At 32.3% G+C, this 14,013-nt stretch overlaps 1 protein-coding gene across 1 annotated transcript in view; it reads left to right on the top strand.

Annotated features, from left to right (window-relative positions):
• Positions 1–13,489, top strand: part of LOC129228090 (frequenin-1-like) — a 353,126-nt gene extending 339,637 nt beyond the window's left edge. Inside the window, exons 6-8 of the mRNA XM_054862729.1 lie at positions 5,595–5,683; positions 8,747–8,824; positions 13,298–13,489. Coding sequence (XP_054718704.1) covers positions 5,595–5,683; positions 8,747–8,824; positions 13,298–13,390 — 260 coding nt within the window. The 3' untranslated portion in view covers positions 13,391–13,489. The remainder of the gene's footprint in view (positions 1–5,594; positions 5,684–8,746; positions 8,825–13,297) is intronic.
• Positions 13,490–14,013: the final 524 nt, after the last annotated feature.

Below are 14,013 nucleotides of genomic sequence, written 5' to 3' on the forward strand. Positions count from 1 at the left end.
GCGACGTTATTTTCACTGACTCCATTTAAAATCAGTTGAACAACTAAACCAATATTCCTGATATCAAAATACATTGTATTCCAACACAGAACAACAAGTGTTTCAAGATTTAGAAACCATTTTTTTCTCTTCTGAGTTTTATTAGCAGGGAAGACAAAAGGAGCAATCCAAGATGACTAAAGTACTCCTCCCAGATTTACATGGACCATTCTCGAATATTTTCGGATTTCTCTTGTATGAGAAATAATGAGTTAATATGATTAATATGACGCGTTTTCTTCTAAAACGTTTTCTGACATCTGTAAAAAGTTAATTTTTCTGTTTTTTCCTTACAACTGCCCTTTAAGCCTTCTAGCAATGGAAATTTTTTAAAACTTTTACTACACAAAAAATTAAAAAAAAAATTAAAAAAAATAAAGCCATGCTCTATGGGGTGGAATACCTAATAACAATATCAGAGCGGCACCCCAGGATCCCCCGTATCTACTACGTATATTAGGGTTTACCTGCCCAATGGGGTCCTAAGGACAATTTTAAAAATTGCCTACATGAAGCAACATAAAAAGTTTCCAGCCTACACTACTGAAATCTTAGATTTTTACAGGGACTAATGCAAGCAATATTATAAAAGATATAAACTTCATGAACACTTATACAGCCTTTGATCAATTTTTCAACAAAACTGTTTCGCACTGATTAGTAAAATTTACGCATTGTTAAAATTTTGTTCACACATATCAGATCACATGCAACAATAACAGTGTTACAATAAGTCAGTATTTACCACAAAAATCTTTTACAATGTGCAAAAGTGTGTGTGATTACAATGGCCATATATACTGTACCAAAAGTAAGTCTCTTAATAACCACTATATGATCATTAAAAGTACATTAATAGGCGATACTAAAACCAATGCCTTGAAAAGTTATCGCAAAATATATGGATTCAATAGTGGAAAACGAACTAAAGGCTCAAACTGTTAGATAAGAAAAAAAGGGAAAAAATATAAATCACCCGTCATGGCATGACAGGGGCAAATTGCTTCTTTATTAAAAAGGTTTCCCATAAAATTTGACGGGTTTAAATAGATATATATATGAAAGAAAAATGTTTAACACAAAAGTTTTCATATGTTTCATGACATGACATATTTTTTAAATTAACATATTGTTAAAATAGTTCTTTATTCAGTTAAATTTTGATTATTGATACTGGACATTGGTAACGAGTAAAAATGCCGTAACAGTATACGCTGCAAATACAGCCTTTATTTTTACTGTGTGTTAAATTAACTTGATAGTCAGCTTGTATTGCGTAATTAATTTCTAATAGTTCAAATTGACGTCATACAAAACGCTTATCAGAATAAAATATGCATCTTGCTTTACCATACTGGCTTGAGTTGAAACCGTAGTGGCAAGTTATCTCTTCTAAGTGTCTCATCAGTAAAACATTGGATTCTCAAAAGTTGCCAAAAATTATTACTAATTATTTTTGAAAAAATTAGAATTTTCATTTCTCCAACAATGAAATAATGCCATCTCGCATACTATCGCGCGAGTTTCATTGTTGGACGTTTGAGCTTTACCCGATAACAGATTTTAGCTGTTATATATAAGATAACTTTACATCTTTAAAATATGATAGATTATGTAACGTAATTGTTTAGGAAACTTTTATGAATTAATTGGTGATATGACGAATTAAAGCATCTTAACAAAACTGTCCATTAAGGATTATTTTATTGAGGATTTGTTTCAGGAACAAAACCGACTAGAAATTTTTCTAAACCATTATGATATTTTGCCAAATTACTTCAAGTCGATACGGTGTGGAATTTAGTAATTATCCATAGAATCATTTTAACTAAAAAATTGATTTTTTTTTGTGTGTGTCTTAACAGTAAAATTATTGATATTTTTGAAAAGAAAAAAAAAAGCATTTTCTGGAATCATCTGTTTTTAGATTATAAGAATAGAAGAAGTGAATTATTAGAACTAATTATTTTATTACAATGACTGCTTCCTCCTTTTGTTAATTATTTGTACCACGTTTGTTAATATAAATAAAATTTAGATGCACCGAATTGATTTCATAAACAAAACATGACATATTTTTTCATAAGAGACATATATAAAAAATCCTATCTCAATGGAATAAGGTCTTTTTAGCAGTCATAAATAAAGTATTCATGATTGCTCAAATAATGAGAATAATTGGTATTAAAAGTTGATTACATGTTATTAAAAGCTCAAAATTATTTTTATTTTATGTCAAAAAGAATTTTCAACTGAGTGAGAAAGTAGCAGTTTAAGAATGCACCTACAGAATGAAAAGAAAGTTCATTTCAAGTCAAAATTCTAAAGTTTTTGCATGTTTCTGCGCTTGATAGTGTAGACTGTTCAAGGAACTGTTTTATGATCAAAAGTCAAACACTTAATTTTATCTTTCAGTTTTTTGAGTGATTTTTACTAAAAATACAAGATACTCAATTTACAATATTGCTTTCTTAAGCAGCAAAAATAATGCTATAGGAAGTTAGCTTTTGACTAGGAGAATCTTTATAAATCTAATTTCCACACTAGTTTGCTTCAGATCACTGAAGATTACCAAAAGAGAAATAGCTATGATCAGCACTGTGGAGTTGCAGTCGTAAAGTCAGACTGACTTTATGTAAAAATAATCGGAACATAAATAATTCAAGATTTGTTGTTGGGGTGGGTCGTTTTCACTTCAAGTCTGTAGCTATGATGTAGGAGGAGTCCCAATCGTTTTGTGGTAAAAGGGTTCAAATTGGAGGCTTTTAAACTCCAGGAGTCGCAGTCAGTGCTTTTTCCTTTGACTCCACGGCCCTTTCTTGACATTGGTCACCACAGATGTACAAAAAACAAACACTTTTTGCTCTCATAAACCTGATCTGATATGCAACACATGTATAGTCATGAAATACACCGGCAGCTTAGTCATTCAATCTGAGGACTGAAGTTTCGTGCTTTTTAGCACTCATTAGCCCGGAATAGGAAGTGAATGAGCTGGAGGTGGAAAACCTTTTAAGGAGGCAAGTTTGTTTGGCACTCTTGGCTTTCTTAAGAGGTTTTCCACCTCCATCTCACTCATTTCCTATTCTGGGTTGATGAGTGCCAATAAGTACGAAACTGCAGTCCTTACGGAACTTACGGGAACTAACACGTAGAGTCATTTAAACAATGTTACCTATACTAGTACTTTGTCACAGTTCGAACTTCAATTATATTCCTTTTTAATCATTTTCTTTTGTTCTTGACGAAATTGTCTGAGGCTGACACACATCATCCAAGATTCTTTTCTTTCTAACTTACCATTTTCAATTTAGTGGTGGTCTTCTCGTCGTCGTTTCTGCTTCGTCTTTGTGTTTTAATATGTTTTTTTTCTTTTAAATTCTTAATCGTCTTCCTTTACTTTTTTTCGTTTAATTTTTTTTGTGTGCTTACTTCGACAGTGTTTTTACAGTTATATGTATTGTATTCTTTAGTACTTTTTTGTTAACTTTTTTCTCCTATTCCCGTCTTAAATATATCGTTTGGCGCAGTATAGCTTATCAAAACTCTTCATCATTCAAACAAAGCAAACCAGCCAACCACACTTTAATTATCCATCCTTAAATATTCTTCTAATTTTTGTTTAGCACCTTCGTTCTCATTTAGGTTAACAAAAATAGAAATGTAAGTGTTGTAGGGCTAGTAATTGATCTTTATGTAGCAAATTGATTTTTTAAAAAAAACTAGTAAATTGATCTAAAAAAAAAAAAAAAAAATCCAAGAAAGGAATAAAATTTATTTTCTTGCTAAGAAGGAAACAATGTTAAGCGATATTTTTTGAAATTCAAACTGTTTAACATTTGTTTTTTTTCAGTACGTAAACATCAAGCGTCATCTTTAAGTATAAAAAAATGAGTTAACGCTAAGTCACACACTATTTCTGCGCTATTAAGCAAAACTATGCTCGACTTTATGTTTTTTTTCTGCTGAATATTTTTCGCTACATCACTGCATGATGAAACTAAATCGTTGTTTCAAGTGTTACATTTCTAAAAAAATTTATGCTTTGCATTTGGTACGATTATGTAGTTCCTTCTGACTCAGGCTAGATTGTTGAACATTTTCAGATTCAATTATATGTTTTCAAGTGCGTCATTATTTTTCTAAATGGCCAATAAAATGACTTTCTCTTTTCTATATCGCATAGAATTTACATCTTAAATTCATTTTGTTGATTGTGTATCTTTTTTGAGCAGGCTCTGTGATGAAATTGTGCAATTTAAATGGAATGGCGTACTTTGTAAAATTACATTTGATCGTTGATGATTTTTTTCCCATTCTTTTGCATACAAAAGCAGTTTATTTAAGTAGCTATAAAACCGTTGTAAATTTTAAATACATACAACATACACCTGTAGGTATATTTATATCTGGGAATAAATTACTAAAAAAAACTTTGATATGAAATTTAAAATTTAATTTCCCGTAAAATTTTAAAATTAAATTTGAGTGACAACAAAAATAAACAGCAATGTCAATTCTTTGTTTTTATATAACATTAAGTTCTTGTTTTATATTATTACAGAAATTTAATTTTTAAATTAGAGCATTTTTTTAAATGTTTTAGCGTTTAACACTTGGTCTTGTTTTAAGAAATTTACACTAAGATGCCGCCAATAACATAGTTTGTAAAGAAATACAAGTTTTATTCAGAAATAAGGAAATTGAAATACCGACGTTTTGTTTAAAAAAAAAAAGTTTTTACTCTACAACTGTATTATTTTTTTTTTATTGGTGAATGAATAAATTGTTTTCATTTTCCTTATCTATCGGCGTCTGGAAGATATTGCATATCAGTAAATAAACGCTTAAGTGAAAATAAAAATTTATGTAATTATTTGTTGAAAACTAAAGTAAAAGCATATAAGTTTGCAACATGTGCATCCAGGGCGAAAATATCGAACGTTATGACAATACTAAATGTGGATGTAACAGCGGATGAGATACAAGTTTAGAATTTCTGACGCATCAAATTACATATTTTACAGACTGTTAGTGTGGCATAACCAAGTACAATAAAACTTCGACTATCGGAAAGTCTTTTCATCGATACCTCGTTTAAACGAAGTCGGTTTAGATCCATGTATCTTCTCTTTAGAGTGTGCGCAAAATTCTAAGCAGTGTCTTTAGGTGTTTTATAAATGAAGAGTGTAGACTGAAATAGGAATGTTATTAAAATGTCAGTTCCCAACAAAAGTAAGGATACAGTTAAAGCCTCGTATATTGCCGTCTAAACGAAATTACTGCACAATATTTACTTATATATTTAAAGGAAAGAATTTTCGTTTACTCTAAGAAACTTTTGTTATAAATTACAAGTAGCTTTTTGGTACCATATTAAAATATAACACGAAAAAGCGAGAACATGTATTCGAAAAGTACAACATGTTTTTATGTAGTTGTATTTGCTAATATCACTTTAATACTCTTTGCATTTTTTTTCTTAGATCAGCAAGTAATTTTTCGTGAAATTTTCATAATATTTTCGTAAATGATTAAGAAAATTGTATTTGCAGGGGCATTCAAACTGTATGACGTCGATAACGATGGTTACATTACGAGAGAAGAAATGTATAGCATTGTAGACGCCATCTATCAAATGCTGGTAAGTTTTTTCGACAATATTCTTATGTGGCTAATCAAGTTTACCCTACTTTTTATCGTTTTTTTAAATAATCATAAACATACATTAAATGAGATACATTCTGATCAGTATTAATCAGATCTGATGAGGATAATGTTTTAAAAAATATATAATTGTTTTTTTACTGTGAAAGAAGTTACAATTTTTTCCCCATATTTTAAACAACATATTATGAGTTATTCTAAATATTCGACTAGCGATTTTAAAGTTTATAATGTGCAGCTTCGTGTAATGGATAATACTTCATTAAGATTTGTAATAATGTGTTATACATATGGTCATTTATCTTATTATTTGCTGCCTACACCATATGACGCTGAGCATTACGTGGAAAAATCACATACCCAGAACGTTTGTCAGATATTTTGACATCAGGGAACTTACGTATTTTTCCGTCAATCAATTTGTGAAAAACAAATCGTCGCCATGTGCGCGACAGATTGCTTATACGAAAATCACCAAACTTGTTCTATTCATTTTGGAAAACGTTCAGATGGCGAGATTTCAGAAACTTTCAGCAATAGTTTTGGTTTTGATGGAATTGGTCAACGGAATAATGCGTAGGGGAAAGGGGGACACATGTGAAAAAACTTTTTAATTCCTTTATCTTTCAAAAAAATGGCATGGAGTTCTTTTTTTTTTTAATTTATATCTTCACTTTATGGTATTTAAAAAAAATGCTCTCATTTGCTCACATGCACCCCTTTGCCGAAGACGGTTGCAACAGTAAGACAATTAGCCTAGAAATAATAGTAAGATATCCTAGTGTTGTTCTGAGGCAACGATATGTATGAAAACATTTCAAAAGATAAATTTTGAATGTAAAATAAGTGTGCGCAATAAGTTAGCGCATGCAAATATTAAGTTGTTGCATTAAAAAATTTAAAAAAAAATAATCTGGCTCATCATACGTACATTTTTTGACAATGCATTATTTCAATGATACAGAAATTTTATTCCTAAATTGCTGTGATTTACAGTTTTATAAACTATCTCACAAAACCGATTATAAAACAAGCATAAGTAATGCTTTGTCATATCTAGTAAATACTAATAAATAAACAGGAAAAATATTGCAGCTTAAATCAGTTTCTCATATCTCTGAATCGTTTCTTTAAGAGAAAAATGTTGTAAAAAGCGCTTTTCAAAAAAATTCCTCATTTTCAGAGACAAGCTCAGTAAGTTTCATTTGCATTCTTCACAAACATATTTTTCATATACTTTTCCTTAAGGCTAGGAAACTGGTTGGGTAGTTTAAATCGTTTACAGATGAATGTTCCTTCCTAATTTGCATTTCAAATGACCGCGAACGGGAACTTTAACAAACAGAAGTTCCAAGCTTTATGTTTACTTCAACAAAAATAAATTGCCAGAAAACTTGCTCTGTTAGGTGATTATCTTTTTTGACTTTCTGTTCAAAGTTACTTTTCCGTTTTTAAGTATGGAAAAAAAGAGATAAAAAATGACCAATGTTTGAGTTGCATTTTCTTAGAATCATATTTACGAGGCAGGTTTTTATTTTCAAAGAGAAAATACACGTACATATGAAAAATCAAGAGTAAAAAGGGTCCGAAATTTGTTTTAAAATACATATTTCATGTTTACTATTATTTTATGAGGAATCCTTTCTTTCCATATTTTCCTGTATCAATATTATTTTCATACTTTTCCATTTTGTACATTTTGATACTAGTTAATTTTATGCAATAGACCCTTGACTATTGTCAGCTTTCTTACACTTGTGAATGTGTTTCAGTTTTAATTTTGAATCAACTTTAGCTTTCTTGCACACGCATACGATTTAGTTTTTCTTCTTTTTTTTTAACGTTTGCTTTCTCATACTTATGTGATATAGTTTTTCATTTTAAATGAACGCTTGCTTTCTCATACTTATATGATATAGTTTTTCATTTGAAATGAAAGCTTGCTTTCTCGTACTTATGTGAATGTAAATCAATTTTTCATTTCAAATAAGCATTTGCTTTCTTGCACTTATGAATGCGATCTAGTTTTTCATTTTAAATGAACGCTTACTTTCCCGCAATTAGGAGTGTGATCTAGTTTTACATTTCATATGAACGATGTTTGTGTACAGAGGGTAACCTCCCAGTCTTTTTAAAACTTTCCAATATTTTTAAGAGTATTACTATATTCAAATCAGTATTTAATGAGAATAAATATCACAAGGTATTTATGCTTGCTTCACAAGTGCAGAGCATGTAAACTTTTCGCGATGCGGTACACATCAACTTTAAAACCTAATTCTTGCCAGACTTGCCTTAATATAACACAATCAGTGGTATGTAATGCAGGTGGTAGAAAGCAATATCTTACAAATTACTTCATGAAAAACCACATGGAGTTACATGAGAAAACCTGTCACAGACCTAGAGATCTTGGAAATAGAAAATTTACGGTAGCTGATCTTATCTATTCAAACGCAAACAAAAACCATTAATGAATCCAAAATCATATTACGAAGGTTAAATATTGTAATTTATCTTCATTGGATAATAACCTTTCTAGCTCTTTTTTTGCCGTGGGAAGGTAAAGCGCAGTATCTGCAAGACAAAAAAAAAGGTTTTGATATACCTGTAGAAAAGCGTTTTGGATTCCGTACTAGCGACTAAGAATTGTGGGAAGTAGAAGTTTCTTCATGCTTTATTTTTAGCGGAAACCAAATAAGCAATCTTGTGCAAGGAAGCTGAAGTATATAAATTCTAGGCTTCCATTGTAAAAAGTGCATTTCAATTCTTTCTAACTTACCGAGCACTGATGCCAAACAGAAAACCTTGGTGAAAAGAGGATTTAAGCATTCCGTGACTCTATGTGATATACGACATTATTCTCTAGAGTAATTAAAACATGTGTCCAAACTTTATTCGATAGCACTAATTTCCAAACGTCTATTTTAATCATGTTTAAGTATAACGCATTAATTATATTTTTTTAACATTACAATTAACCATTACCTAAAGAGACACGAAATCAATATTGTAAATCCAGTTTCTTTCTTCCTTTTAGGGTAGTCAAGCCAAAGTGGAAGATTCGGAAGATGATCCCAAAAAGAGAGTAGACAGGATTTTCGAACAATTGGACAAAGTAATTTTCAAAAGCCTCTTTTAAAGTTTATATCATATTTTTAGTTAGTGTCTTGTATAATACTGCATTTTTTGTTCATAGTTTTTCTCCATTCGTTGTTTAATATGCAGTTCATACAACAGTGTTATTATAAAAGAAATTAATTTGCACAATAACTAATTCTAATGTCCATAATAATGTGTGACTTTCATTAACCAACGTCTAAAGTAGTTAAATACATTATTGCATGGTTAGCAGCTGTTCAAAGTTCATGCCCGTTGTACCAGACACTAGGTCTGAAGGAAGTAAAAACTGCTCATAAATCCAAAAAGAAGAAAAATGTTTCGCACATTTTTTTTAATATTTTTTTTCAGTATTCGAGTGAGAAATTTAAGTTATGATTTGCAACAAAATTATGAAATATATACTCGTAAATAAGTTTTTTTAGTAATACTCAACAAACTCACTTTTAAAAGTTTAAATTTAAAATATACTTAATGTTTGGAATAGAATTTTTCCTCAATTGTATGTAACCTGTGCTATTTTATATTGCTCTTATTGAAAATCAATACTGTATGGGACATTTTAATAATCACCAGTTTTCTCCGTTGTACAATATTTTAGATTTTTATTTAAAGAAAATATTGTTACTAATTTATTTCTCAAAATAACATAAAAAACGGAACTGTAACAGTTTGACGAAAATTGGATAGAACATGTCACACAAAGTTGTTGCTACTTATTGCAACTGTTTTATGCACTGTCTAAATTTTTGTTGAAATATCTATTGCTGCAAAAACCATTTCGATTTAAAAAATTTGGTTCAAAGAAGTTAGTTAAATAGGTGTGATAGAGTTTATCTGTCACTGTTAGAACTAGAGGAAAAAAGGTCGACTTTTTTGACTTTGCCGTTCTTGAAACTTTGAAAAAACCTTATATTCATTTAATGTGAACTATTAACATTGAACCTCTTCAATTTTTTAGTATATTTGAGTTTAAAAGAAACCAGGAGGCCCAGTGCTTTACTTTCTTGTAAAGAAAATAAAATAGATTTTCTACTTTTAATTTTGCAATAAACAGGAGAGATAGAAAAAAAAAAGAAGTTGGCAAAATTTTACAATATAAGATTGAGTAGTTCTGCAAAACTATTTGAAAGCATTTTTTTAAAAATGTAGTAATTTTTAAATTGTTTTTCGTACAGTGTAATATTTCAATTAATATAATTAATGACAGAAATATTGTGTTGTTGGGAAATAGAAAGAGAAAGGAGGTATCTCTCTCTCTCTCTCTCTCTCTCTCACACACACACACACAACAGATATATTTGATTTTTTCTCTCTAAAGTAGCGAAACTTTTATATAAATGTAATACTTTTGTCTCCCATTTCTGGTGTGGTTTAAAGGAACCATAACAAGATGAATAACTTTGAACCAGGCTAATAACTTAGTTTAAACAATTGTCATGAGTATTATTTCTTAATTTTAGATAAATCTGTAATTTACTTGGATTTTCTCTCCCATCTTACAGAAAAAAAAAAAACCTTTCAAACCAAATTAGAGTACATTTGAGTTTAAAAGAAACAATTTAGACAGAGAAATTGTGACTCAAAACCACTTTGAATGCTCATTATGTGAAATGTCATGAAGAAAAGATATATTTAATGGTAAACAATAAAGCCGTCCCCTTCACAAAACATTTAGTTAAGTCCTTGTAGCTGCGTCGTCAGCCTTCTTGAAGACCGTATTTTCATTAACTACATGGCGTAGTATAACAGAATTTATGTTTTCTTGGCCGGGCTAATGGTTCAGTGAAATTGATAAGGAGGAAGCTGAAAGCTCTTTATCACTTTGCATAAAATAAGCACTCTTTGTATTCACTAAATTACAGGAATGTGAATGTTTCTGCCTTTTAAAATTTCAAACAGTGCTATTAGCAAGAACAAAAATACACTAATGTTTGAAAATTGCAACACCATAAAGGAAGCAAACATATGATGTACAAATGGTACAAATAAATGATTACATTTTTAAACTAAACAAACAATAAAAATAGATAGAAAATAGTATTTTGTGTGGCCACCACGCGCCACAATAAGAGCTGCTACACGACTCGGCATGGAGTGAAACAAAGTTTGAATATTTGCCTGCGGAAGAGTATTCCATATTGTTTGTATGCGCAACCAAAGTTCGTCTGTCGAAGCAACAGGACGAAGATCACGAGCGAGACGCCGCTCAACGAAATCCCACACATGTTCGATCGGTGACATAGCCTGGGAATATGCAGGCCAGGGAAGAAGCTCTACCTGCTGAGAATCGAGGTAGGATTTGACAGTCCTGCCGATATGTGGACGGGCATTATCCAGCTGGAATACAGCCCCTGGCAATCCTTCCAGGAAAGGGGTTGCTTGGGCTGTAAAACTTCGTTTATGTATCGGGTACTTTTCAAATTGCCCACAATTTGTAGCAATCGTGATCGTCCATGATATGCTACGGCACCCCAGACAATGACTCCCGGTGTTCGTTCACTGTGGCATTCGATAATGCTCTCCAGAATGTGCCGTTCACCGGCATAGCGCCTCACACGAATTCGGCCATCATGCTGCCACAAATTGAAGCGGGATTCGTCAGAAAAGACGACCTGCTGCCAATTAGCACGCCAGCTCCTATGCACATTGGCCCATTGTAGCCGCAGGCGGCGATGGTTTTGCGGGTGCGGAATCCTGTATAAAAGAATCCTTGCGCGCAGCCCACGCTGCAGCAGACGTCTCCGAATTGATGAAGCACGCAATAAAACACATGTAGCTGTTGACCACTGTCCTGCCAATCGTCTAAAAAAAAAGCTGTGTGGTCCGTTAGTGCCATACGCACCAGGTGTCTGTCATTGCGAGCTGACGTCACATTTCGTGGTCCACTCTCGGATTTCCGAGCTGTCTGACCCTCGTCCGTCCACTTCTTCCAAATACGCATGATTGTGCTGCTGTTACGCTGCACACGAGCAGCTACTGCACGATAAAAAAATCCAGCTTCACGAAGGCCGACGATTCTGCCCCGTTCAAACTCCGAAATTGGCTCAAATTTCGCTTTCTTTCGTCGAAGAAGCATAGTAAAGACTCAGTTAACGTTTACTCTAGCATATAACCACCGATAATCATACACGCTTCGCTACAGCCGTCTATTTATATTCGGATCGATCCGCCGTTAGGAGGGTGCTGCTTAGCATACTCATGCGCTACCGGTCTGTAATTGTAATCATTTGCATATCGTGACCTACTTTACATTTCCTGAAATTTTCAGCTCACTCGCGTAAGTCCTTCGTGGTGTTGCAATTTTCACAAACAGGAGTATACATGTCTTCATGAATCTGAAAAGCCATGTTTACGGATTAATTCATTATTGCGCTGAAAAATTCTAACGTACGTAATTATGAGAGGCAAAGTTTCTGAACAGGGTTTCCTGTAACTCTAACTATGCGCAAAACATCACGAAGGGGCCGTCTACAAAGTATGTCACACTTTGAGAAGGATGGGAGTTCGCGAAAATGTGACAGCTTGTGGCGAAGAGGCGAGAGAGGATGACAAGGATGTGACATCGCACATTGTTTTAATGCAAATGTATTTATGAAGTATAGAGTGAGATGTGATAAGGGGAGATGATATGGTAAGGTAAAGTGTGACACATTGTAAAAAAGAGGAGGAGGTCTACAATGTTGAGCAAAAGTGTGACATCATTTAAAGACAGCCTAAAAGAGTTCAAGAAGAAATAAGGCTTGAATTTCATTGTCATCTACTGCATATATTAACCTTGTTTCTCATTTTACTTTTATTTTGACGGAGAATGTTTTCAAAACATTTATTAAGAATTATTTTTGTTTAACTACAGAAGATTCATTGTATATATCGTCGCCTAAGAGCAACAGTACGATATCTAATCCCAGAAATAACATTAAGATATCTTACTGTTGCTCTGAGACGACGAAAGATATAATGATTAGTTTGATATTTTTTCCTCAGAAGATCAAAATGTTCCGTATATAATGGCAATATTCTATCAAACAATGATAGTGCGTATCATGTTGGGGATGTACTTAGAACTAAATCGAACAGAAAACAGTACTGTTTAGTAAGATGTTCATCACAAACTATTATAGAAGTTACTCTGACCTCTGGAAATTCATAATAATAAATAGTTTTGCCATCGATAGGTTCATCACAGTATTTCCTGCAGCTGGTAGATGCCTTCAAGCTAGCACACAATTACAACTTAAATGTAGCTACGATAAGACAATATGTCTTGTAATTGCAGAGCTTTTTCGTCAATCACTGGAACGCTTCAAAAGAAACATTTTTCGTGGAATACTTGCTATAGTTCATCTTTTACTTCTCCTATTTAAGGGAAAATATCTGTTTTAAAATCTAGAGTTAAAAAAATTGAATGACTTAGATTTATTTTGAAACTACTAGCTATAATTCATACATGTTTCTTTTGTTTCCACAGAATCACGACAACCAGCTTTCTTTAGAGGAATTCAAAGAAGGCTCGAAACATGATCCGAAGATTGTTCAGGCATTGACGCTGTACGCTCCTTAACCGCTCCTCTTCTTTTTTCCTAGCGTTCCACCAGAAGCACAAGAAGACACTCCACACAGACTCTTCGCACATATCACTCCCCCCTCAATCGTTTCGCAATCCGAAGCTTGTCAACCTTTGCCCCATGACTTGCTATTCAAAAGTTGTCAGTTAGTTTTATAATTAAATGACAACTAAATCTAACGCTCTTTTAGTTTTTTTAACTAAATGGCAACTAAAACTAATGTTTCTTTAGTTTTTTTACTAAATGACAAATGATTTTGTTTTGGTGTCAACTCTTTCACTTACTCTGCATACGTTGCATTTTTATGTCATATATTTGTTAAATATGTACTGTACGTTACGTAAAATATGCTATGCCTTCTACATGGTGCAGCTAGACAAACATGTCCAGCTAATCTCATTGTTCTGTAGCAATAGAGCATTTTTGCTTAGACTTATGTGGTTGAAAGCTTTGCAGATCTTCCAGCATGTTTTGCCTCCTATCCAAAGCTAACACTTCTAACCGTTTCCATCCAAACAAGATCTTCCATTCAATAATAACTGATTCAATAGGATAATATTAAAAACTCAATGTTTTGCTTAAAATTAAAAAACTAAACTAGCAGAAGGCTACAAGATTG

The sequence above is a fragment of the Uloborus diversus genome, chromosome 8 (assembly GCF_026930045.1).
Source record: "Uloborus diversus isolate 005 chromosome 8, Udiv.v.3.1, whole genome shotgun sequence".
NCBI lineage: Eukaryota > Metazoa > Arthropoda > Arachnida > Araneae > Uloboridae > Uloborus > Uloborus diversus.